This window comes from Piliocolobus tephrosceles, chromosome 1 (assembly GCF_002776525.5).
Source record: "Piliocolobus tephrosceles isolate RC106 chromosome 1, ASM277652v3, whole genome shotgun sequence".
NCBI classification, from domain to species: domain Eukaryota; kingdom Metazoa; phylum Chordata; class Mammalia; order Primates; family Cercopithecidae; genus Piliocolobus; species Piliocolobus tephrosceles.
The window spans coordinates 198,905,773-198,930,400 of NC_045434.1; the positions used below are offsets into that span (position 1 = coordinate 198,905,773).

General features: G+C 52.4%; 4 protein-coding genes across 13 annotated transcripts in view; 2 read left to right on the top strand and 2 right to left on the bottom strand.

The window, feature by feature from the left end:
• Window positions 1–1,601, top strand: part of HMGCL (3-hydroxy-3-methylglutaryl-CoA lyase) — a 40,260-nt gene extending 38,659 nt beyond the window's left edge. For all 6 annotated transcript variants that reach the window (XM_023219679.3, XM_023219676.2, XM_023219677.2 and 3 more), the window contains one exon: window positions 913–1,601. In XM_023219679.3, coding sequence (XP_023075447.1) covers window positions 913–1,014 — 102 coding nt within the window. In that variant the 3' untranslated portion in view covers window positions 1,015–1,601. The remainder of the gene's footprint in view (window positions 1–912) is intronic.
• A 133-nt stretch (window positions 1,602–1,734) lies between these two features.
• Window positions 1,735–7,783, top strand: GALE (UDP-galactose-4-epimerase). Of its 4 annotated transcripts, XM_023219671.1 has the most exons (12): window positions 1,735–2,755; window positions 4,018–4,109; window positions 4,434–4,559; window positions 4,716–4,831; window positions 5,204–5,317; window positions 5,540–5,716; window positions 6,248–6,361; window positions 6,451–6,517; window positions 6,604–6,689; window positions 6,800–6,877; window positions 7,118–7,232; window positions 7,376–7,783. In XM_023219671.1, the coding sequence occupies exons 3-12, from the start codon at window positions 4,439–4,441 to the stop codon at window positions 7,432–7,434; spliced, it is 1,047 nt and encodes a 348-aa protein (XP_023075439.1). In that variant the 5' UTR covers window positions 1,735–2,755; window positions 4,018–4,109; window positions 4,434–4,438; the 3' UTR covers window positions 7,435–7,783. The 4 variants fall into 4 exon arrangements, with proteins under 4 accessions (XP_023075439.1, XP_023075437.1, XP_023075441.1 ...); XM_023219669.1 differs by having other exon boundaries at window positions 6,604–6,877; XM_023219673.1 differs by lacking the exon at window positions 6,800–6,877.
• Window positions 7,784–7,843: 60 nt separating this feature from the next.
• On the bottom strand, window positions 7,844–12,289 carry LYPLA2 (lysophospholipase 2). Its single transcript, XM_023219681.1, has 10 exons — window positions 12,137–12,289; window positions 10,629–10,732; window positions 10,353–10,384; window positions 10,165–10,230; window positions 9,632–9,679; window positions 9,450–9,520; window positions 9,243–9,316; window positions 9,056–9,157; window positions 8,780–8,953; window positions 7,844–8,699 (listed from the first exon to the last, which is right to left on the bottom strand). The coding sequence occupies exons 2-10, from the start codon at window positions 10,704–10,706 to the stop codon at window positions 8,649–8,651; spliced, it is 696 nt and encodes a 231-aa protein (XP_023075449.1). The 5' UTR covers window positions 10,707–10,732; window positions 12,137–12,289; the 3' UTR covers window positions 7,844–8,648.
• Window positions 12,290–13,949: 1,660 nt separating this feature from the next.
• PITHD1 (PITH domain containing 1) lies at window positions 13,950–24,585 on the bottom strand. Of its 2 annotated transcripts, none has more exons than XM_023219685.2 (6): window positions 24,254–24,585; window positions 23,488–23,531; window positions 23,032–23,109; window positions 17,297–17,401; window positions 16,652–16,760; window positions 13,950–14,153 (listed from the first exon to the last, which is right to left on the bottom strand). In XM_023219685.2, exons 1-6 carry the CDS (start codon window positions 24,449–24,451, stop codon window positions 14,124–14,126), a joined length of 564 nt encoding a protein of 187 aa, XP_023075453.1. In that variant the 5' UTR covers window positions 24,452–24,585; the 3' UTR covers window positions 13,950–14,123. The 2 variants fall into 2 exon arrangements, with proteins under 2 accessions (XP_023075453.1, XP_023075452.1); XM_023219684.3 differs by lacking the exon at window positions 13,950–14,153 and adding an exon at window positions 14,817–15,770 and having other exon boundaries at window positions 24,254–24,579.
• Between the last annotated feature and the right edge of the window lie 43 nt (window positions 24,586–24,628).

The window sequence follows — 24,628 nt, forward strand, 5'->3', positions numbered from 1 at the left end:
CCAGGCGCGGTGGCTCACACCTGTAATCCCAGCACTTTGAGAAGCCAAGGCAGGTGGATCACCTGAGGTCAAGAGTTCGAGACCAGCCTGGCCAACATGGTGAAACCCTGTCTCTACTAATAATAGAAAAATTGCTGGGCACGGTGGCTCAGGCCTGTAATCCCAGCACTTTGGGAGGCCAGGGTGGGCAGATCACCTGAGGTCAGGAGTTGGAGACCAGCTTGGCCAACATGGTGAAACCCCTTCTCTACTAAAAATACAAAAATTAGCTGGGTGTGGTGGTGGGCACCTGTAACCCCAGCTACTTGGGACGCTGAGGCAGGAGAATCACTTGAATCCGGGAGGCAGAGGTTGCAGTGAGCTGAGAGCGCGCCATTGCACTCCAGTCTGGGCGACGTGAGCAAAACTTTGTCTCCAAAAAAAAATAAAAATAAAAAGAAACCTTATGTAGAATGCTTAGCACAGAGCTGAACACAGAGTACATTTCAGCAAATATGAGCTACTGTATGAACAGAGGGTTTCTGCCTGGCCCTTTCAGTTGGTGTTTTTATCCCTCCCTCTCTGCCTCACAATCCTCACTTGAATATCAGTCTTTTACCTCTTTGGGCCAGGCCCTGTGCTGGGCCCTGAAGAGGGAGTACTGAACAAGACTGATGAGATCTGTGCCCTGGTAGTTGCACTACAAACCATTATACAGATTGGGCATCTTACATGAGGGGGAGTCAGAGGAATAATCCAGGTGCCAGACAGACAGGAACTCACAGGCAGCTGGCGCCCTGCTGTCAAGGAAAAAGCCTGTTTATCTTCACCTTGACTTTTTCAGTACCACAGTTGTCTATCCATGCTGATGTTTTCCCTGGTGTTGAGGGCTATGCCCATGACTTACCACATCCTCTAACTTGTTTCTCAAAGGGTGTGAATCTCCAGAAGCTTCTGGAAGCTGGGAACTTTATCTGTCAAGCCCTGAACAGAAAAACTAGCTCCAAAGTGGCTCAGGCTACCTGTAAACTCTGAGCCCCTTGCCCACCTGAAGCCGTGGGGATGGTATGGAAATAGGTGCACACACAGATGATTCATGGATGGGAACACGGAAATGAGAATGAGGTTAAATGGTGCAGGTACCTCATAGCCAGCTCTACACAGAGGTCTCTCCTGGCAGAAAGCAGGCGAGGGGCAGGAGGAGCTGCTTAGCAGTGGGACCTCCTGCCCAGACCTGAGTAGGAGCAAGAGGCTTTGAGGGCTGAAGTCTCCCTTCATTATGGACCCTGGCCCAGGAGTTGAATCCCTGAGGACATGTGGGAACCCCATTCCCTACTTGGCATGATCCTTGAGTCTCCGCTCTGTATGGAATCTGCGAGCTGGCCACCTGGCTGCCCTCTACACAGCTCCAGCCTGCCATGGCCTTGGGGCCCTTGCTCTCTGACTTCTCAGGACACAGGTCATGGGGCTTCTTCCCAAGCTGGCAGAGACCATTTGTGGAAAGTGGAGAGCTTCGTGCTGGCCATCTGCCAACTCCATCTCTGGAAAATCTCCACGCTGAATGTGAATTTTGAAAACAGCTTATGTAATTAAAGGTTGAATGGCACAGAATCATTCCGGCATTTGGTTGTGCAGCTGTGTGTATACATGAGCGTGGGGGAGGAAAATACTTTACCATGTTGCACTCTGAGAGGAAAATGGAGACTATGAACTAGTTTATTAATCTTTGCATTTCCTCCCTGTTTCCCCACCTGAGCCCCAAATCCATAGTGACTGGAAATCAGTGGCTTTGGGCTTACTCAGGAGGCTGCTTGTAGCAGTTGCTGGCCAGAATACCCGACAGGGTTGTTTCTGAGCTTTGCCTCTGTGACTGGGGCTATTGCACAAGCTCCCCTGAGGGCACACTTGCTGCTTTGGACCTCGGTGGCCCGGCCTCTCCCTGGCTCTCAGGCCCGGGAGCGCTCACCTGTCGGTTCCCCGGGCTCTGCGGTCAGGCGCTGATTCTCGGCTGCGGGGACACCTGTGCGCTCCTGCATTTAGGGCGCCTTTGCTCTGGTTTCATCACGCAGGATGTCACATTTAATGCATATTATTATTTAGCTCTACTACTTTTCATTGTAAACAAAATCATTTTCTAACCTGCCGTCGTGGCAGGCAGAGTGCAGAGCATTCCCGGCAGGTGTGGACTGCGGCTGAGAGCCAAGGGCGCTGGAACCGCTAGTGTGGCCTGACAGCTTCCTCCAGCTCCTTGGTTTATTTGCAGACTGGACTTCCGGCACCACGGCCCCCTGCGACCCTCTCCTGCCTTAGTCCCGTGGGATCGGGTAGTTCAAGATTTTGAATTCAGGGTCTGGTAGACACCGGCAAGTTTGAAAACCTACGGGTCAGAGTGGGGCGGAGCCGTGGGCCCCCTACCCTCTGTCCCCTGTCCCCTCGGAAGCGCGGCCCTCTTCCAGGGGTTGGGACAAGCTGGCCTGGGGACCCGGGGCACCGGCAGGGACCCACCCGCTCCCGGGACCTGGCACCAGCTGCGCCCCTCGCGGGGTGGCACCGCCCACTTCCGCCTTCCGTGGGCGTGCGCCGCGCAGTCGCAGTCACAGCGCGGAGGTCTTTTGTCCTCCCGGCGTCCCCGTAGTGGCTGTAACCCGAGTGACACGTTTCCTTGGGGGCGTGGAGGAGCGAGGTCGGGATGGGCCGTCAGCACTTAAAGGGCCCGCAGCTCGGGCGCAGGAGGCGGTTCCTCTGGAGCCAGTGCGCGGCGCGGGAACCCAAGCAGGTTCGGAAGGCAGAATGAAGGGCCGGGTGGGCTCGCGAGGGGCCGGGGAGTCCGCGGGGAGCGAGGGAGTTTCCGAGGGGCGGGTCGCGTTCCTGGCAGAGTCCCTACTGGGCAGGCCCGCCCCTTCTGTCCCAGTTCCCCGCTGCCTGGGCTGGGGCGGCCGGGGTTCATTCATTCCCGGCCTGGGGACTCCTAGCTCGGCGCCGCTCCGCGCCACAGCCCAAAGCCCAGCCTGAGACCCAGCCGCCCTAGAGTGCCCACGGCCCGGCTCCCCTTTCCTCCAGCAGACTGGGAAAACCGAGGGGGCGACGGCTGAGCAAGGTCACTCCGCGGGTCGAGGGCGCAGCCGGGCTCAGACCAGCTTTCCTGCCTCCCAGGGCCTCTCTGCCACCACTTTCGGGGTCCGCGCCGGGCGCGGGGCGGGGGCGGGGGTGGCTTCCGCGCGGCGGGCAGAGTCCAGCGGGGAGCGGTGGGGGAAGGGCGAGCCGCCTGGGGAGGGGGCCGGGCTGCAAGTCTGGCGATCCAGATTCCAGCCCGCTGTCGCCAGCTGTGGGACCGAAGGGAAACTGTTTCACCTCTCTGACCCTAGTGTCTGTATCTGTAAAATGCCAGTGATAACACCTGCCTCACCGAGATGCTGGGGGAATTCAGGAAAATCATGCAAAAGTGCCTGGTACAGAGCCTGGCACGCAGAGGGCTCTTGGTCAAGTGGTTGGAGCTGCGTGAGCCCAGAAGGGGATAGAGGCAGCGTGGAGGAAGGCGGCAGCTGGCCCGGTCGCTGGGAATGAAAGGCCTTAGTGTCTGGGGCTTCCTCCCCGTCCCGCCTGTTCTGCCCGCAATTTGTTAAGGGTGGAGGTGCGCACCTGGCAAACTCCACGTCTACACGGCCTACCCAGAGAGGCCTAAGTTGGGCGGGATTCCTAACTCCGAGCCAGGAGTGACCGGGCTGGCCCTGGCATGGGCAGGGTTGGGTGGGGCCCACTCCAGGAGCAAGCACGGTGTGGTTGCCCCTGAGCTGGCCTCAGCCTGCCAGGCAAAGATCTCATCCTTGAGGCCATGTGATCTGTTTCCTGCTTCCTCCCAGCTGACCCTTGAGGGAAAGGGGGTGGGGGCCGCCTAGAGCAGGAGGTATTAGTCACTGAGCCCAGGTGCCAATTTACACCTAGCAAAGGTGGAGGCATTGGACAGGCCTCGGTCTGAGCAGACAACCCCTTCCTGGGACCCTGGAGTCCCAATCCTGCTGCTATTTTCCTTCTGCCCAGGACTCTCCACTCCTCAGTCACCTTGGAGAAAGAAGTGTGGATCCTCAGATTCCATCTTTCCAACTCCAAGACAAGTGGAACTAGAAAATAAGGTGCCTGTGTCAGTCTCCCCAGCTCTGCTGTGGTGGGCCCTTAAGATCACCTCACTGAACCCTCACACTGCCTCATGATGTTTATACAGTTATTAGCTCTGTTTTACAGAGGTAGAAACTGAGGCCAAGAGGCTAATTTCCAAAGCCTAAGGCCAGAAAGTGATAGTATCCAGACTTGCCCCAGGGCTGACTTCTGAGCCAGCCTGGTACCTAGGGCACACTGCTGCCTCCTTCCAAAGTGAGCATAGGGGACAGGATTCCAGTGGGAAGGAAGCTCTGAGCGGGCAGCCCAAGCCACCTCTGAGACTCTGTATCCTGGGCCAGGTGCCATGGCAGAGAAGGTGCTAGTAACAGGTGGCGCTGGCTACATTGGCAGCCACACGGTGCTGGAGCTGCTGGAGGCCGGCTACTTGCCCGTGGTCATCGACAACTTCCATAACGCCTTCCGTGGTGAGCGGGGCAGTGGGGCTGGGACTACTTGAGGGGATGGCAGAAGCAAAACTCTGGATTCCACCTCCACCACCGGGTGGGGAACGTGTGTCTGGCTAGTCCCTGGGAACACAGCGCCCCATGTCGTGGTGATGTGGCCTACGTGTACCCTACCAGGAGGGGGCTCCCTGCCTGAGAGCCTGCGGCGGGTCCAGGAGCTGGCAGGCCGCTCTGTGGAGTTTGAAGAGATGGACATTTTGGACCAGGGAGCCCTACAGCGTCTCTTCAAAAAGGTGGGTGCAGGCTGGGCATGGTGGCTTACGCCTGTAATTCCAGCACTTTGGAAGGCCGAGGTGAGATCACTTGAGCCCAGGTGTTCAAGATCAGCTTGCTCAACACGGTGAAACCCCATCTCTACAGAAAACTACAAAAATTAGCTGGGTGTGGTAGCCCACACCTGTGGTCCCAGGCACTTGGAGGCTGGCGTGGGAGGATGGCTTGAGCCCGGGAGGTGGAGGTTGCAGTGAGCTGAGATGGCACCACTGCACTCCAGCCTGGGCAACAGAGCGAGACTGTCAAAAAAAGAAAAAAAAAGGTGGGTGCAGGCAGGCGGGCCGGGGGGACTAAGGCCAGTAGAGCAATCTCTGGCCATGTCGCCCCTGCAGCACAGCTTTATGGCGGTCATCCACTTTGCGGGGCTCAAGGCTGTGGGCGAGTCGGTGCAGAAGCCTCTGGATTATTACAGAGTTAACCTGACTGGGACCATCCAGCTTCTGGAGGTGAGAGGCATGGGGCAGGGCACAGACATTAGGAGGGTGCCCACCTGGGCCCCAGCCCAGCAGGCAGTGCCAAACACAGAGCCCAAGCTCTATCATCCTGGACTCAGGTCTTTACGTCCCAGTCTCAGTTTCCCCACCTCAGCCCCATTCTCCCGTGGAGGAGTAACAGGGTGGGAGTAATGTGTGAGGCGGAGGCCACTGACACCACCTCTCCATGGCCAGATCATGAAGGCCCACGGGGTGAAGAACTTGGTGTTCAGCAGCTCAGCCACTGTGTATGGGAAACCCCAGTACCTGCCTCTGGACGAGGCCCACCCCACGGGTGGCTGTACCAACCCTTACGGCAAGTCCAAGTTCTTCATCGAGGAAATGATCCGGGACCTGTGCCAGGCAGACAAGGTGAGGCCCCCTTGACAGCGCCCTGGCTGCCCTGACTGACGGCCCACCCTGAGCCTGAGGGTGGGATTCTGAACACCCCTGCTAAGGAGGAAGCTAAGGCTCAGGCAGTCACAGTAGAGGGCCCCATCTCCTGCTTGTTTCTAAAGAATAGGCAACTGGCCAGGCGCGGTGGCTCATGCCTGTAATCTCAGCATTTTGGGAGGCCCAGGTGGGCAGATCACCTGAGGTCAGGAGTTTGAGACCAGCCCGGACAACATGGTAAAACCCCATCTCTACTAAAAATACAAACATTAGCCCGGCATGGTGGTGTGTGCCTGTAATCCCAGCTATTTGGGAGGCTGAGTAGGCATAAGAATTGCTTGAACCTGGAAGGCGAAGGTTGCAGTGAGCCACATCAGGCCACTACACTCCAGCCTGGGCCATAGTGAGACTCCATCTCAAAAAAACAGAATAGGCATGGGGAGGGCTCTGGGTTCAGCTGGGACACACTGCCTGTGCCTCTGGCCTCACCGCCTGACCCACATCCCACAGACCTGGAACGCAGTGCTGCTGCGCTATTTCAACCCCACAGGTGCCCATGCCTCTGGCTGCATCGGCGAGGATCCCCAGGGCATACCCAACAACCTCATGCCTTATGTCTCCCAGGTAAGGCAGAAGAGAAGGGACAGGAGTGACCCTGGGGTTATAGCTGGTGCCTGGGATCTGAGAGGAACTGACCTGATCTCCACCTCCAGGTGGCGATCGGGCGACGGGAGGCCCTGAATGTCTTTGGCAATGACTATGACACAGAGGATGGCACAGGTGAGCCTAGGACTGGGGGACCTAAGAGTGGGAGCCAGGAGTCAGGGGGAACAGACTCCCCATCCAACACACTCCCTTCTCTGCAGGCGTCCGGGATTACATCCATGTCGTGGATCTGGCCAAGGGCCACATTGCAGCCTTGAGGAAGCTGAAAGAGCAGTGTGGCTGCCGGGTAGGAAGAGAAGGGAGAAATGAGGGAGGGGAGGGACCAGATCCAGGCAGAGAGGCCCAGAGGGGTGGTCAGTCCAGCTCCTTCCATAAACCCTGTTCTCTGCGGGGCAGATCTACAACCTGGGCACGGGCACAGGCTATTCAGTGCTGCAGATGGTCCAAGCTATGGAGAAGGCCTCTGGGAAGAAGGTAGGCCCCCTGCCCCACCCACCTCACCCCACCCAGCTCTCAGCAGCACAGCAGCTTTGGCCCTTCCCACTCACCTCTCCTGTGGGCACCTGGCACTGCCCAGTCTCCTCAGCCTGCCTAGCACCCAGCACCAGGTGCCTGCGGGCGAGCCGCTGCTCTGCACTTCCGCTTCTTAAAGACCTGGCCGGCAGCTGGGCCAGGGCCGGCTCAGCTAAGCTCCAACTACCTCCTGTCTTGCAGATCCCGTACAAGGTGGTGGCACGGCGGGAAGGTGATGTGGCAGCCTGTTACGCCAACCCCAGCCTGGCCCACGAGGAGCTGGGGTGGACAGCAGCCTTAGGACTGGACAGGATGTGTGAGTGCTGGCCGGACCCCTGCAGTTAGGGGCCAAGGAGGGGCTGATCAGATCTGGGCATGCCCAGCCAGGGCAGGCTGTGGAATGGGGGGAGGCTCTGCATTCCACCGTGGGCCCTGAGCACACACCTCGCCGTGTTGCAGGTGAGGATCTGTGGCGCTGGCAGAAGCAGAATCCTTCAGGCTTTGGCGCGCAGGCCTGAGGACCCTCCCCTACCAAGGACGAGGAAAAGCAGCAGCTGCCTGCCCTCTAGCCTCTGGCAGGAACCCAGGGCCCTGGAGCTGCTGGGGCCAAGCCATGGCCTCCCCTACCTCAAACCCCAGCTGGGCCCGCTCATCCCACCAGGCGTGAGGCCAAGGGCTCCACTGACCAGGAGGCCGAGGTCTCTAAGTCTTATCTTCCACAGGGTCCAAGAGTTCATGAGGACCACCAAGAGCGAGCGAGGGGGCAAGGCTCTGGAACAAAACCTCCCCTCCCAGGGACTCATTTATACTGCTCTGAAAGAGCTTTCCAAAGTATTTAAAAATAAAAACAAGTTTTCTTACACTGGGGCAGGTTCTCACAGATGGTCACTATCCACCCCTGGAATAGACTCAGCCAGGCCTGAGCAATGAGGAAGCAATTTCTTTAATTTTATCGGAATCCAGGACACAAGAAAAACACCCAAAAACCACATGGAGACAGAAGACGAGACACAACTCCTCCCCCATTGCCTCCCTGCTCTAGAGTGGGGACAAAGTGGGGGTGAGACAGCTTGGGGGAGACCTGAACCTCAGTCCAGCCCTACAGGCTCCAGGCCTGCAGGGAAGGAGGGTAACCGGGAGGCAGGGCCCAGCCCCCCAGTGTGGGGAAACAGCTGAGGGAAGGCCCCCCTCAAAAGGCTCCACCTCCTCACCAGCACTCCTGCCCAGGGACAGGGAGCCCACAGCAGCAAGGGGACCCCAGGGCCATGGCCACATTCATGACTGAGAAGCAGCTGAGTGGAGGCAGGAGACACACGATTATCTGGGCAGAATCAGTTGGGGCAGGGGCCTGGGAGGGCCCCATGGGCCAAACCCTGAGGTCACAGGAGGGGGCCCAAAGCGGGGCTAGTGAGTGAGGTCCTGAGTGAGTGGGTCAGCGGCTGGGCCCCTTTCTCCAGCTGCCTGTAGCCCCTCCAATACTGCTGCCAGGGGGGCCCGCCTCCAGGGAAATGGGATAAGAAAGCAGCCTGCCCCTGCTGCAGACAGAGCCAGGCGGCTGAGGCCAGGAAGGCAGGCCAGGCCAGGCCTTGCCACCTGCCCCAGAGGCCTGTGGGAGAAGGACAGGTCAGGAAGGGTGGGGACAGGGGCTCGACCGGCTCAGATCCAAGATGGTGCCAGGCTTGCTTGCTGAGTCCCCCATGAGCTGGGGCACCGCACTGGGGCCAGCGACTAGTTAGACGGGAGGCAGCAGCTTCTCAAGAAATTCCTTAACAGCTGCCATCTCCTGAGGGGATTAAGAGGGGATCACAAGAGGTTCCTGGCTGGAGGCAGAGAAGCGGGAGTGGGAAATGGTCCCCCACTGACCTGAGGACAGGAGCTGTGCATGACACCCGGGTATGTCTTGAACTGGACCCTGGCAGGTGTGACAACAGACCGGAGCTTCTCAGCCGTCAGGGCCCCAAACCGTACAGGCACCATGGGGTCCAGCTCACCATGGCACTGGAGGATGGCCAGGTCCTTGGCACTGCCATTAGCTGCCTGGGGGCCGGATAGGACTCAGGGCAAAGCTAGTGCTGCAGCAGTCCCCAAGCCACGAGGATGCAGACCCAAAAGGTGGGGGGTGTCAGTGGGGACATTCACCTGGGGGAAGGCCCGGTGCAGAGGCAGCCAACAGCTCAACGCCACGATGCCAGCCAGAGGGTGGGGGCAAGTGAGGGCCGTGTAGAGGGAGAGGGCCCCACCCTGGAGGGAGAAGAGAGGAATCATGAAGGCACAGCTCACTCACCTGCCACCCCTACCCCCTACACCCCCACCCCTCTCCCCTCACCTGTGAAAAGCCTCCCAGGACGATTCGATTGGCAGGAATCCCATTCTTCATTTCATGCTCAATCAAGGCCTTGACTGGGGGGAGGGAGCATGAGTAGGTGGGGGGAAGCTGCCAAGGGGCCCAAGAACGGAGCCAGGCTGAGGAACCGCCCAGAGCTTTCCTGGAGGGCAGGGGATGGAGGCGGCAGAGGAGGGGCTGGGGTCTTACTGTTCTCTGCTGCCTTCTTGATGCCAGCCTCGTCCTCTGGGGCATCCGGACTCAGCCCCATCAGGTCAAACCTGGGGAGTAGAGGCACAGGCAGCTATAGAAAACCCCAGCCAGACAGCCCCCTGTAGCTCCCTCAGCCCAAGTGTCCTTGTCCCCCTGCCCAGCCCTGCTCCCAGACTCACCAGGAGGGCATCACCATCTTCATGTTGAGGGTCACAGGGATCCTAGGCCTGGGGAGACAGCCAGAGGGCCCAGCATGCTCAGGAAGAATGAAGAGGCCACAGCCCACAGCCCAGAGTGGGGCCGTGCCGCCCCTGGGGGCCCTCCCAGCAGGCAGGGCCTGTGTTTAAGGTGTTGCCAGGCAACCTGCCACGTGGGGCTGGAGGCTGTGGTTGGAGCAAAGCGCCAGCGATGGAGAAGCAGAGCCTAGCGCTTGGTGTGACGGGGTCCCAGGTAGTCAGTGAGTACTTGGGGAAGGGGCAAAGGGAGGTGTGGGTTCTAGGAGAGCTCAGATCTAGGAGGCCCTAGAGCTGGGGGTTGGTGCTGGACCCCACTCCTGGGGGCTCCACAGGAGCTAAGGCTGAAAATGCCACTTCTGACTGCCCTGAGCCCAAGCCCCAGGATGCAGCTGACAGGAGAGAACAGGCCTGGGATGCCAGGACCACCCCCAGATGATCCCCAGCCTCAGCCCCTCCCTTGCTGGGGTGACACTCACGCATGGGGACAGATGTACTTGACGTGAGGGAGTCGGATGGTGGAGAGGGCATCAGCCCAGCTGTGCCTGTAGGAGGGACGGGAGAAAAGCTCTGATGTGGTAGGAAGAGAAGGGGACATGCAGGCCTCTCCAGTCCGCTGCTGGGCCCAGGCCCCCTCCTTAAGAAGCACCCCTCCTCAGTCACTTACCCTGTGTCTCCAAGTCCATGTAAAAAAATAACCTGGAAAAGGATGGAAATGGGGAGACAGGAAGGTTCCCTCTAGGTTCTCCAACTTCTGCCCACCCCTCCCCCACCCCCAAGGACCTGGAGGAACCAGGTAGCAAACAGGTTACTACCCTGAGCCTCCTGGCCTCAGGATACTCCCTGCTCATCACTGCCACCTCCATTTTTCCCACACCCCCTCCAGCTGGTCCTCCAGCTGCTCCCACAGTGTCTGGCCGAGCGTGAAAAAGGGGACCCTTACCGCGGCCGTTTCCCGCTCAGCTCCAGACACGGTGGCAGCATCGGTGAGCAGGGGCACAGACATGGTGTTACCACACATACACCACACGGCTCCACGGCGGGGGCCTGCACACATCAGGGGTGGCAGTCGAGCAAAACCAGGCACAGGACACAATCCTGGCCCAAGAGGCCACCAGGCCATCAGCCCCACACAGCACCCAGGTTCTGTCTTGGGCACAAATAGGCAAGAAGTCCCAGGGCACGGGGGAAGGAAGTCTGCCTCAGTTCCAGGGTTGAAAGGCAGAGGCAGCCACCCTAGTGGCCCAGAACGTGTGTCTCTGGTTCTGGCCCAACCACAGGATCTGAGCTTGCTGGAGACAGGCAGAGGCAGGGTACAGGGACTGTAGGGCAGGGGGCAGAGGGGAGGCAGCGGCACGCCTGCTTCATTCCCCCTCTAACTCCTCGGGGGTCAGTGCCTTCCCCCTCCTCTCCAATCATCCCTGGGTCCCTGCCTCCCCAGCTCCCGGCCCTATGGGAAATAGAAAAATGCCAGGGAAAGGAGCTTCCATCCCCTACTCAGTGCCGCCTCCAACCCCCATCTCAACCTCCCCCGACCCAGCCCCCATCCAGCCTTCACAGCAGTTTCTGGCCCATCCATTCCCAGACCCCGAGGGGGCTGCCCATGTCCCCAGATAGCGTTAAGAACTCCACCCAACCCCAAACTGGTGCTCCACGCCCCCCTAAACGGAGCTACCTGCTGCTGCTGCCACTGACTGCAAACGAGCCCCGGCTTGACCACGCTCTGGGACTCCCAAACACACAAAAGAATGTCAGGCTGGCTGGCCCCTCCCCATCCTCCAAACTCGCCGGCGTCCTCCAAACTCGCCGGAAGCTTCCACTACCTGCCTCCAAGTGCCTGCCCACCCCTCCCAACTGGCCTCACCTTCCATCTCTGGCCCCTGAGGGCAGCTCCCCACAATGGGACCATTCACCTGTGACCCGGGGCTCCTCTTCCCACTGGGGAACGCATCTCCCGCCCTGAGCTGCGATTCCCTTCCTTCTCCACCGTGGGGACTTGCACCTCCCGCCCAGACTCCCTCCTTGGAGGGGTGCCTTCCCCCTGATCTGTCTCCTTCTACACCTTGAGAACTTCCACCCTGACCCAGGATCTCCTGCTCCCCACAATGGGAACTTCTGTTCTGACCAAGGGTCACCCTCCCCAGTAACATTTTCTACCCCGACCCGGGACTCGCACCTGTCCACAATGGGGCTTTGTACCTTTGACTCTGGGGAAGCCCCCGCCCCACAATGGGCTCTTCTACTTTCGACCCCAAAGTCTGTCCCATTATACCCAGACAACCCCTTGTCTAGCCCCACTCCACTCCCGAAGTCCCCAAGACTGGACAGCTCCTTCGTACCTCACTCCCCACCCCCATCCTCCCCTATCGCGGTCCCCCTCCCCGCTCTCCGGGACCCTCCCAAGGCCGACCTCCCCTACATGCCCTTCCTCCGCAGCCGCCGGCTGGCTACCTCCACTCCCTGGGGCTTCCGAGGCCGCTTGGGCAATTCTCCTCTTTCTCCCGCAGACACACTCTTCCCCCTCGGCCGCCCCCGCCGGAACTTCCGTTCGAGTCCCGGGAACCCAGCCATCGCGCTGCCGGAAGTAGCCTGGCCGGCAGTACGGAACCCGGAAGCGGGGACCCGGCTTCGCTGGATAGAAGCTGCCATGTTGGAGGCGGTGGAGCCACTCCCTGTCATTCAGTCGTGCAGTCGCTGGGTTCTCTCCCGCTCCCACCTTGTAGAATCGAGACAGGGCACCCAAGACTCCCACTTGGTACCACCACCCATGCGCCTCCTGGAGGAGGGCTGACCGGAAGGAGAGGCATCCCTCACACTATTGTTCGCATAAACTTTACCACCTTGCCATCCCTATGGGACACACCTCTTAAGGTCTCGGGTGTCTGCCACTGGCTTTCATGCCCTATTCCAGGATCATGAATGGAATAACACACTCCGAACCGAAGAGACCTTACAGATCATCTAGTTCTCCAGCCTTAAAGATGGGGAAACTGAGGCTCAAGGAAGCAAGTAAACAGCAACCTGGGGATTCCATTGAAATTCTGCCTCTCTAGATCTGCTTCCTGAGATATAAAATGGTAATAACCACCTTGCCTCCTTCACGGCTTTGTTGGTAGGTTTAAATGAGGTTGTGTGAACATGCTTTATACAGTAAAATCACAGCGTGATGCGTTAATCACGCAAAAAAGGACCTAGGAAAAATACAAAAGCCGTATCAGGAGAGCTGGACAGGCACTGGCAGTGTTAGCGCTGCCCTTCACGAGCAATGTCATGCAGACAGTGCACAAAACGCTCCCTTCAAGCTGAAGTGGAAATAGGTATCAGGGACCACATAAAAGTCACAAGGGAGGCAAACTGAGTTGAAGCAGCATGTCCCTGAGAATGTGTGGGGGTCTGCAAATAGGAAATGAGTCACACTTGCCCCTCAGTCACTTAGGACTCACTCTGCCAGCTTAACCTATACTAGTGTTTTCTTGGAACAGAAAGAAAACAGTACAAAGTTGAAAGCTCAACAAAGCACTTCTCCCAGGCCCAGAGGCAATTTGGTGCTAAATACTCAACAGGTCAGGGAGCCTACAATACCAGGATTCAGGGCAGAAAACTTTGGGCCTAGGGGACCACCGCAAGCCAAGGACTCGGGACTGAATGTCAAAAGAAAAAGGAGGGTAATGTCCCCATTTATGGAAGAATGAACAGTTCCTCCTGCAACCTCAATCACCGGAGACACCATGACACTTAAAACAAATTCTTCAGTGAAGCTTCAAATTCAGAGGCTCAGTCCCAGGAGCTGTGATTAATGCTTTAATTAGTGGAATTAGTGAAGGGTTCGTCTGCTCTGATTTCTAACTTTATTTTTCCCCCTACTCCAAATTTAAACATAGCCCTTCTTTTAACTCCAAAAAATGATCCAACTGAAAGAAGCTGTGGCTGAGTGAATAGGCCCCTTCGTGTTTTTCTTTTTCGGGGGACAGAGTCTCGCTCTGTCACCCAGGCTGGAGTACAGTGGCGCGATCTTGGCTCACTGCAAGCTCCGCCTCCCGGGTTCCCACCATTCTCCTACCTCAGCCTCCGGGTAGCTGGGACTACAGGCGCCGCCACTGCGCCCGGCTAATTTTTTGTAGTTTTAGTAGAGATGGGGTTTCACCGTGTTAGCCAGGGTGGTCTCGATCTCCTGACCTCATGATCCGCCCACCTTGGTCTCCCAGAGTGCTGGGATTACAGGCGTGAGCCACCGCGCCCGGCCTCCTTCGTGCTTTTCAAGAACAGCATTTGTATTCTGGTTTATTTCAAGCTGCATTTTAGAAATTTTGAGGGCCAACAAGGTTTGGTGGTGGCAGAGTTTTCCTAGGACAGGCTGGAGAAACAGTGGCTATATCCTCCAAACAGCAGCATGGGCCAATCCCTCAGACGAATTCTCCCGAAAGGATCAGATTCAACACTAATTCCCTTTGTCACCTGTTCCTGTTTTCTGCAAGGGAGAGAATACTGACCATATCAAATCCCCTTTTTAGATACTTACATTCTCTTCAATTGCTAAACTGAGTTTTAAGTCCAAAGTCTTTTGTATACCAGCAGACCACATGAGCTGCTCAATTTCTTCACCCTCATTTCTTCTGATGAGCTCCAGAATTGGTTTTCCCTCATTTTTGTAAATGTCATTCTACAAATTACTTCCCTTTGTGCAAAATGAAATATAAGGTTTTGTTGTTGTTGTTTTGAGACAAGGTCTCACTCTGTCACCTTAGGCTGGGGTGCAATGGCACAATCATGGCTTACTGTAGCCATGGGTTACTGTTGACCTCCTGGGCTCTAGTGATCCTCCCACCTCAGCCTCCCAAGTGGCTGGGACTACAGGTGCACACCAACCATGCCCAGCTAATTTTTGTGAAATACAGGTTTTCAACCCCACCTTCTTCTTTACTATATATGGGTGTAGGAGTGTTTTTGGTCTACTGTACAAAATTAAGCTTGACCTTTCCTGGAAAAATTGATCCAGTCTTGATTTAATTGTGGCACTTTCTATAATCTACCTAGTCCAAAACAACAACAAAAAATTTCAAAGTTCAGTACAGTTCCCCATGACATGAAAGTTGCATCACTGCTATCAAGAACTCAAAAGAAAATACAAACATTAAGTCTGGCAAGGATTTATTAGGAAGCTTATTAGTCACAGTGAATAAAAGCCATGAAAAGAAGAACTCAGATCTCCAAATTCTGGCATTGGACTTACAACACTAATTAGAAGCTAATAAACATTAAGGAAGTTCCAAGGGAAATCTTAACTAAGTCTCAATCTTACCAACCAGATTACCCACACACACAGAAATGATCCCCATGCTCTCCCCAGACTGCTTAGCTAGGCATTGGAAAAGACCTTCTCCCCAAGCTTAAGCTATCACGCATCAGCAGGAGACTCCTGACCTTCTAGCTATAACCAGAGGACACATGTGCGTGACAGACAACTCCAAGCTGGGCAACTTGACAAGAATGCTGAACAATGAGAGGGTAAAGGAGCAAGCAGGAACAAGTGTTTTAGCTGGAGACCCCCCTGATGGCTACTATTAACACAATCCTGAGGCGTCAGAAAGTTTCCTATAACCCACAAAGTTTCCTTTAAACAAAACAAAACAAAACAAAAAACAAGTCACACAACAATCCTGCCACAAAGCAACATGACACTTGGAATCACATGGCCACATTGACTGGAAAAGCAAATGTTATCCATGACTGCCAGATGCCACCCAGCCCAAGACCCAATTTCCGCAGTGCCCTAAAGAAGAACGATGGTCCCCTGGCACCTACACAACCCTCCCAGTGGTGTCATATCTTCCGTTGGCCAGGTTTCTGCAGCAAGCCCCAAAGACAAAGCTTGGCAGAGGCTGTGGCAGCCAACTCTCTGTGGAGCCTCATCCCTTTGTCCTTCCCAACAGGTAGTCGTACATCTTCACCGACACAGCACCTCTATGGGAGCCTTGGCCAGCCCTTAGGAAATAAAGTGTGTCTGTGGGGTAACCTGATGGACCCTATGGTCTGCTGGGTTGGCAGATGCTTCGTAATTGCAGATGGTCACCTCGTGTCGGCGAAGCTGCAAGAAAATTGAGGCTGGGTCAGCCAGCCATTAGAAGAACTGTCCTTTCCCACACCACATACGTTGCAGTAGTCCTTATTCAGGTTCATTTCTAGGGGTCATCACTTAATATCTCCTGATTTTAATACTTAGAAGTCATCATCTAATATCTCCCAATTTTGATACTTTTTAACTTCAGAAAGCTGCAAAGATCATTATCAATGATTCACCCTATAACTCTGAAGATTCAGTCTCTCTACTATAATGGGGGTACCATGCGAACAGGAACCTGTCTATCGTATTATCTTATCCCTGGTCCATGAATAGAAAAGATTATCAAAAATACTCAATGAAAGCATTTGAAAGGAAAAAACTGTGAATATAAATGACAATTTCAGGCTGGGCATGGAGGCTCATGCCTGTAATCCCAACACTTTGGGAGGCTGAGACAGGCAGATCACCTGAGGTCAGGAGTTCGAGACCAGCCTGGCCAACATGGCGAAACCCCATCTCTACTAAAAATACAAAAAAATTAGCCAGGCGTGGCAGCAGGCACCTGTAATCCCAGCTACTCGGGTGGGGGGGCGGGGGGCGGGCTGAGGCAGGAGAATCACTTGAACCCAGGAGGCAGAGGTCGCTGTGAGCCAAGATATATTAAAAAAAAAAAAGAGAGAGAGAGAGAGATATGTTATATATTTAAGGGGGTTGAAAATAACAGTTTCAACCCCCTTAAAAATACCTGTAGTTTGTCAAATGAGACGAAAAGTTCATAATGATAAAACCAAGAAAAATAACAAACTGGGAGTAATTGTGAAACTTGCTTTTTTCCCTTCCGCTCCCATCACCACAGTGTGCAGATATGTAGACATGAGGGCACAACCTTTCCCACCCCATCTTACCTCAGTCCACTCTCCTCTCAGGCCAATATAAAAGACCTTTGTCGTATCTGCTCCGAAGTTTTTTGAAATATGAATTGAGAGATGATAGACATTTGAAAAACGAGAAATTCTAGGGGATGACAGGAACAGGGAAAGAAGGTATGAATTATAGTTCAATGAGTATCTCACCACCATGTAAAACAATAATTCAGCTCCAGCTTGTAAAAGCCAGGCAAAGTCAGAGCTCCTGAGTCCTTCCTTCTCCTTTGGACGGGCAATTAATTCAATGACCATATACTGAGCACCTGCCAGATCCTGTCCAAGACAGTAGGGATAAACACTGCTCCTGCCCTCAAGGAACAGGAATGCGAAGTGCTACATAACCCAGCAGGGATTCTAAAGCACATTTAGTGTTAACCTAAACTAATGGGAGATATATCTTTCCTAAAACCACCCTAGGAGTTCATTCAGATCTGCCAATTGCTTACAAGTTAACAAGTCTGTGGCTTGCACTGAAATCTCTGCCAAAAATTGACCAAGCCAAAGATCCAGTCTCCCCCACTGTTTTAACTCATTTCCAATGCTAAGAGAGCAGGAGACTGGCCACAAACAAATGGCAAGCCCTATAAGAAGCCACAGAGAATGGAAGACAGGCCCAGTGCTTACTTTGTAGCATACTCTAATTCTCCTGTAAGATCCCGGTTCAGACTAAAGGTCTGATCTGGCTCCCTTTCTGTATCATCAAAGGACATCTGTGGAATATTCTTGTACCTGAGAAAGGAAAGGAAAGAAAAGTCAAGAAATGTGCATTATCACATGTTTCAGGTTTTCAAAACTTTCTGACTGCTTAAATGGTTTTGGTTCTATCAATAGGAGACTGAATTTGGGGGTCAAATTTTAGAAATAACATTTTATACAAGTATCTCCAAGTATCTTTTTCTTTTTTTTTTAGACAGAGTCTCACTGTGTCACCTAGGCTGGAGTGCAATGGTGCAATCTCAGCTCACTGCAACCTCCACCTCCCAGGTTCAAGTGATTCTCATGCCTCAGCCTCCTGAGTAGCTGGGACTACAGGTGTACGTCACCACGCCCAGCTAATTTTGGTACTTTTAGTAAAGACACGGTTTTGCCATGTTGGCAATGCTGGTCTCTAACTCCCAACCTCAGGTGATCTGCCCACATCGGTCTTCCAAAGTGCGGGAATTACAGGCATGAGCCACTGCGCCCAGCCTACAAATATCTTTAATCCAACAAAAAAAGAGCTGAGATGTGCAACATAACCCCATGGCATCTTTGAGTGGGTTAATATCACGTGAGAAGCAATACACAAAGAGACGGCTCAAACTAGGTCACATGCAGCAAATGCATGGAGAAAATAAACAACTCAGCACATTCAGACCAAACTGAGGATGTTATTAAATAGAACAGCTTACCCATGGGAAAAATACATACTTTGGCAGAAACATATTACACACAGTTAAGAGATAAAAGATCAGGTAACCCAATGCTCAATCATTTTGTGTCCAAAAATTATGTCATATACTCAGTCACCTTACAGTTCTTAAAAAATTTATAACATGGGGATTTCCATTTTGAAAGAGCACACAAGACTGCAATCTCACATCTAAACCGCTAGAGAGGGTGCAGTGAGCCGAGATCACGCCACTGCACTCCAGCCAGGATGACAGTGAGACTCCATCTCAAAATAAATAAAAAGTAAACTGCTAGAGAAGAAAATGTTTTTCAAAGAGTAATCTAAAAAGTAGCTGTCTCTACAACCCACAAATTCCCAAAGACTAAGCCACATGTCCCCACCAATTCCAGGGTGTTTTATTAACACACCCACAGAGAAAAGGCCTCGATATCAGCTGGAGCAAAATCATGTAATTTAAGAAAGCAAATGTTTACTTCAAAGTGTTTCTAAGAATGATGCACCATAGAATAATAATAATAGTGAACATTTATAAGCGGCATAATGACAAGCAGTATAGCACGGTAGTTAAAATCTAGAGCTAGACTTTCTGGGATTCAAGCCTGGCTCTGTCACTTACCAGCTGAGTAAATTTGGGCACCTGATTTAAATTTGGGCATCTGTAAAATGGGAATAATAATAGTACATATTCCACACAGTTGGTATGGAGATGAAATTGTATCAATTCTAAGTAATGCATATATTAAACACACTTTACTATGGAAAAGGTCAAACTTACATAAAAGCAGAGAGAACATAATGAATCTCCACATACTTTTCACTCATCTTCAATGATCAACATTTTGTAGATTTTGCCTATATCAGCCTGATTTTGTTTAAGCTCAATATTTTAAAGCAATCCCAGACACAGCATTTCACCTATAAATATTCCAGTATGGGCCAGGCGCGGTGGCTCACCCCTGTAATCCCAGCACCTTGGGAGGCGGAGGCAGCTGGATCACTTGAGGTCAGGAGTTCGAGAGCTGCCTGGTCAACACAGCGAAACCCTGTCGATACTAAAACTAAAAAAAAAAATTAGCAAGGCATGGTGGTGTGCGCCTGTAATCCCAGCTATTCAGGAGGCTGAGGCAAGAGAATCGCTTGACCCCAAGAGGCGGAGGTTGCAGTGAGCCAAGATTGGGCCACTGCACTCCAACCTAGGCAACAGAGCAGAACTCTGTCTTAAAATAATAATAATAATAAATATATATAATATATACTGTTAAAAAGGGCTTTTAGGCCAGGCACGGTGGTTCCCTTGAGGCCAGTTCTTGAGACCAGCCTGGCCAACATGGCGAAACCCCATCTCTGTAAAAAATACAAAAATTAGCCAGGTTTGGTGACAGGCGTCTGTAATCTCAGCTCCTTGGGAGGCCGAGGCAGAAGAATCACTTGAACCTGGGAGGCGGAGGTTGCAGTGAGCTGAGATTGCAGTGAGCCGAGATTGCAGTGAGCCGAGATTGCACCACTGCACTCTAGCCTGGGCAGAAGTGAGACATCATCTTAAAAAAAAAAAAAAAAAGGGGGGGGGCGGGAAGGAGGGGGGGCTTTAAAAAAATACATATATGTGGCTGGGCACCATGGCTCATGCCTGTTAATTCCCAGCACTTTGGGAGGCTGAGGTGGGCAGATCACGAGGTTAGGAGATCAAGACCATCCTGGCTAACATGGTGAAACTCTGTCTCTACTAAAAAATACAAAAAATTAGCCAGGCATGGTGGCTGGCACCTGTAGTCCCAGCTACTCAGGAGGCTGAGGTGGGAGAATGGTGTGAACCCAGGAGGCAGAGCTTGCAGTGAGCCGAGGTGACATCACTGCACTCCAATCTGGGCGACAGAGACTCCATCTCCAAACAAACAAACAAAATATATGTAATACCATTTTACAATAATTGACAACATCAACAGATAACAAAATTAACAGCAATTCTTTTTAATTTTTTTTAGGCTGGGTGCAGTGGCTCACTCCTATAATCTCAGCACACTGGGAGGCTGAGGTGGGCAGACTGCTTGATCCCAGGAGTTCAAGACCAGCCTGGGCAACATGGCAAAACCCCATTTCTGCAAAAAAAATACATAAATTAGCTGGGCATATTGGCACATGTCTGTATTCCCAGCTGCCTGGGAGGCTGCGGTGAGAGGATTGCTTGAGCTCAGGAGGTAGAGGCTGCAGTGAGCTATGATTGCAGCACTGCACTCCAGCCTAGGTGACAAAGTGGGGCCCTATCTCAAAATATATAAACAAATAATATATTTTTAAGCCTTGCTCTGTTGCCCAGGCTGGGGTACAATATAAGATCTTATGATCTTAATTCACCATAACCTTTAATTCCTAGGCTCAAGTGATCCTTTGGCCTCAGCCTCCCCAAAGTGCTAGGATTGAGGCATGAGCCACTGTGCCCAGCCCAATGGTAATTTTTTTTTTTCCTTTTGAGACAGAATCTTGCACTGTTGCACATGCTAGAGTGCAGTAGCTTGATCTCAGCTCACTGCAACCTCTGCCTCCTGGGTTCAAGTGATTTTCCTGCCTCAGCCTCACGAGTAGCTGGGATTACAGGCACCTGCCACCATGCCCGGCTAATTTTTGTGTTTTTAGTAGAGACAGGGTTTCACCATGTTGGCCAGGCTGGTCTTGAACTCCTGACCTCAGGTGATCTGCCTGTCGCGGCTTCCCAAAGTGCTGGGATTATAGGTGTGAGCCGCTGCGCCTGGCTGAATGGTAATCCTTTAGTAACAAGCAACACCTTATCTGTGTTCAAACTTCCCTGATTTAATACTCTCAATCTAACTTTTCTGGATGTGTCCATGGCATGTCATAGTTAAATAGCATTTTTTTCTGTATTAACTGTATATAATATAATGGTACATTTTACAATCAATGACATTTTACATTTGATAAAGTATAATACATGTAGTGTGCTTAGAACTGAGCGCTATGTATTTGTACCTGTTCACCCAAAATCGGGCACTTACTGTGTTCCAGACCTAATCTAAGCTCTTTACATGTTTTATCTCATTTAAGCCTCTCCACAATCTTGTAAGTTATGTATGCACTGTTACCATTCCCATGTTAGATATGAGAAAATCCAGGCATAGAAGATAAGGTCTCAAAGTCATGAAGGTAGCAAGTGGTACAGCCATTATTTGAACCCAGTTTACTCCAGACCCCACACTCTAAATCACAATGCAGCATGGATGTCTAATATTCTCAGGTCAGTCCATCATCTTCCAAGTAAATAAGTCTCCAAAAGCATCAAAGGTATTATTTCCTTAAAATGATTAAACACATGTATTTGCTTCCAAATTCATGTTTCTAATACTCAACTACAATATATCTTAAATCTCTTTAAAGTCCTTTAAATTAATCAATTTTTCAGATGAATTTTTTTTTTTTTTTTTTTTTTGAGACAGAGTCTCGCTCTGTTGTCCAGGCTGGAGTGCAGTGGTGCAATCTTGGCTCACTGCAACCTGCACCTCCCCAGTTCAAGTGTTTTCATGCTTCAGCCTCTCCAGTAGCTAGGATTACAGGCCCGTGCCACTGCGCCCAGCTAATTTTTGTATTTTTAGTAGAGACAGGGTTTCGTCATGTTGACCAGGCTGATCTTGAACTCCTGGCCTCAAGTGATCCGCCTGCCTCGGCCTCCCAAAGTGCTGGGATTTGAATTTTTTTATTTTCTTTTTTTGAGATGGAGTCTTGCTGTCACCCAGACTGGAGTGCAGTGGGGCGATCTTGGCTCACTGCAACCTCTGCCACCTGGGTTCAAGCGATTCTCCTGCCTCAGCCTCCTGAGTAGCTGGGATTACAGGCATATGCCACCACACCCAGCTAATTTTTGTATTTTTAGTAGAAATGGGGTTTCAGCAACTTGGCCAGGCTGGTCTTGAACTCCTGACCTCGTGATCTACCCGTCTCAGCCTCCCAAAGTGCTGGGATTACAGGCGTGAGCCACCATGCCTGGCCTCTAGGATTTTAATTTTTTATTTATTTGTTTTTATTACTACTTTTGCAATGGGGTCTCATTCTGTCATCCAGGCTAGAGTGCAGTGCAGAGATCTCAGTTTGCTGCAACCTCTGCCTCCCAGGTTCAAGCAATTCTCCTGCCTCACCCTCCCTAGTAGCTGGAATTACAGGTGTGCACCACCAGGCCCGGCTAATTTTTTTATTTTTAGTAGAGACAGGGTTTCACCAGGTTGGCCAGGCTGGTCTCGAACCTCAGGTGATCTGACCACCTCAGCCTCCCAAAGTGCTGGGATTACAGGTGTGAGTCACTGTGCCCGACCTATATGTCATCTTTTATTGGTTTTGTGGGAAAAGTTACTGCACCCGGCCTGAACTTTTTAAATGTAAAGTTCTTCTTGTATGTTTCTCCAGCACTCAAAAAGCAGTTTTCCCTTTCTTTTAGGAAGGCTGTTCTGGAATAAGGTAAGTTGTCAAAAATAATACTAACTCTGTTGGCAAAAGATTCAGTGTTGCAAGAAGTATACACAACTTTGCTAACTAAATGCCACACAAACTCAAGTGGAGTAATTCCACGTCAACAAAACACATAAGATCATTACTGTATGAAACAGCAAGGAAAAATGTTGAAGCTAACCCCAAGAAGAGAATCCATAAAGATCACATGAGATCTGCAGCTAGTTATTAAGAAAACTGCAAAGTCATCAACAAATGACATTTACACAATGCTCTCTGAATGAATCGTGTCATAGTATGCACTTTGAAATATGAGACAAGTTGTTGGCCCTAAAGATGCTTAATCTAAGAAGGTCATTAATTCAGGAAGAAATATGTGTATTCCAATGCAGAATGAGAACAGGGCCAAGATATTTTAAAAGGGGAAATATTAAACCTGGTAAGAAGAAAAATGATACTATTCTGCAATAAATGTAACCACGGGAGCTCCTTGAGGGCCTAAGCTTTTGCCACTTACAGTCTCATCTCAGAGGGGTGTGAGTCATCATCCTCTCCCATTATAATGATGCCTTTGAGCTTGACATTGCCCGTAAATCTGCCAGAATGCAAAAGAGAAGGTTGTCAACCTGGGTTTGAATACCTGTTTAGTTGTGTGACCCTGGGCAAGACCCTTCCCTTGTATGGGCTTCAGTTTACTCATCTGTCAACTTGTACTAATTTCTAAGATCCTGTCCACCTCTAGCATTCTACAATTCTAAGAAATTTACCTCAATTTCTCAGTTATTGGTTTCCAGTCTGCACCAAGAAAGCTATGATGCCTTCCTCCTCAAACCCATTAAATTAATTTATCCCATTTCAAGAAGCTCTTGACACCAGTGAATGGTGTGCTCTTGACACCAGTGAATGAATTCATCTGAAGAGGCAACTGGGTACAGCTTATTTAGCCTGAGGTAGGCACCAAGGAGATACTTACGGAATATTAAACAGAAGCTCTTCATCTGCATCACTTTCAACAAACTGGAGGGGATGGGGAGGGGGGAGGAGAAAGCAACAAATATTTGCTGAGAGCCTACAATTTCAGGCATCTCCCACCCTGTTCTACAACTGCGGTGCAATGGGAATAGTCACTCTCCCTTTGTTATCCAAGACTTACTAACTTGAAGCTAATCAGTCTTATCCAGTGTCCTAACAGCCACAGGTCATCCAACTGGAAGGTGCTTAATAAAAAGCCCATGAATGAATTTCCAGGGTCGAAGAGCCTTCTTAAGTGTGAACTGAAAGGCAGGTGCTTACGTGCATTTTTCTGAGGAGAAGGTCCATCGTTTTCAAATAGATAGCAAGGGGGTCTGCGACCCCACAATATAAAGAACCTTTGCTTTATATGGGAAACACCTTTCATCTCCCTAGGCTCTTCTTCACTAAGTAATATGATGAGGCAGCCATTAGCACCAGTGGTCCAACGGCCCTCACGGCCATCCTCTCTAACCCACACAGCCCTGGAAGAGCGTTAGGCTGTGTAGCTTGACAAAACTGTCCCCGTTCCCTCTCGGCCTCAGTTTCCCTATATGCAAAATGGGGAGACTCAACGCTGCTCGCCTCCCAGAGCTGGCAGGAGACAGGCACGGAAAAGCGCTTGGCAACCAGGCTGTCGTTATTTTTAACATCAGGAATGAGTAGACCGACGGCCCGAGGCCAAACGCGCACCCCGCCCCGCCCGCCCCAAGCCCCAGGCGGCCCACCTTGGAGCGGTCGGTCCGCTCCTCCCACGGCTTGAAGACGCCGCGGCCGCTGCCCTCGCGGCTCTCGTTAAGGCACTGCAGCCGCTCCAGGTCGATGCGCAGGTACAGGCCATAGGCCAGGCCGCGCTGCTCGGGCGGCTCCTCCCGTTCGGCGGCGCAGCGGCAGCCACCCCCGCCGTGGCTGTGACCGTGCGACATGGCGACACTGCCACCTGCGCGTCCTCTCGGCCCTGCCGCCGCACTCGCTCGTTCTGCTCAGACTAGCTCCGCGCCGCTTATCTCCAGCCGCCAAGCGCGCCGCGCCCGCCGCGTCGTAAAAGGCGCCGCTGTGCGGCGCATGCGCCCAGGGAGAAGGCGGGGGCGGGGGCGGGGGCG

What these genes read in the sequence shown, in the direction of transcription:
- LYPLA2 (XM_023219681.1), bottom strand. Translation starts at nt 10,706, where the DNA reads ATGTGTGGTAACACCATGTCTGTGCCCCTGCTCACCGATGCTGCCACC. An exon ending in AAGATGGTGATGCCCTCCTG is followed by an intron (nt 9,521 to 9,631) that starts GTGAGTCTGGGA and finishes TCTACTCCCCAG; the next exon opens with GTTTGACCTGATGGGGCTGA. An exon ending in TGCACCGGGCCTTCCCCCAG is followed by an intron (nt 8,954 to 9,055) that starts GTGAATGTCCCC and finishes TCCGGCCCCCAG; the next exon opens with GCAGCTAATGGCAGTGCCAA.
- GALE (XM_023219669.1), top strand. Translation starts at nt 4,439, where the DNA reads ATGGCAGAGAAGGTGCTAGTAACAGGTGGCGCTGGCTACATTGGCAGC. An exon ending in TCATGCCTTATGTCTCCCAG is followed by an intron (nt 6,362 to 6,450) that starts GTAAGGCAGAAG and finishes CTCCACCTCCAG; the next exon opens with GTGGCGATCGGGCGACGGGA. An exon ending in TGACACAGAGGATGGCACAG is followed by an intron (nt 6,518 to 6,603) that starts GTGAGCCTAGGA and finishes CCTTCTCTGCAG; the next exon opens with GCGTCCGGGATTACATCCAT.
- PITHD1 (XM_023219684.3), bottom strand. Translation starts at nt 24,451, where the DNA reads ATGTCGCACGGTCACAGCCACGGCGGGGGTGGCTGCCGCTGCGCCGCC. An exon ending in CACCCCTCTGAGATGAGACT is followed by an intron (nt 17,402 to 23,031) that starts GTAAGTGGCAAA and finishes TTCCTTTCTCAG; the next exon opens with GTACAAGAATATTCCACAGA. An exon ending in GAATTAGAGTATGCTACAAA is followed by an intron (nt 16,761 to 17,296) that starts GTAAGCACTGGG and finishes GTCATCCCCTAG; the next exon opens with AATTTCTCGTTTTTCAAATG.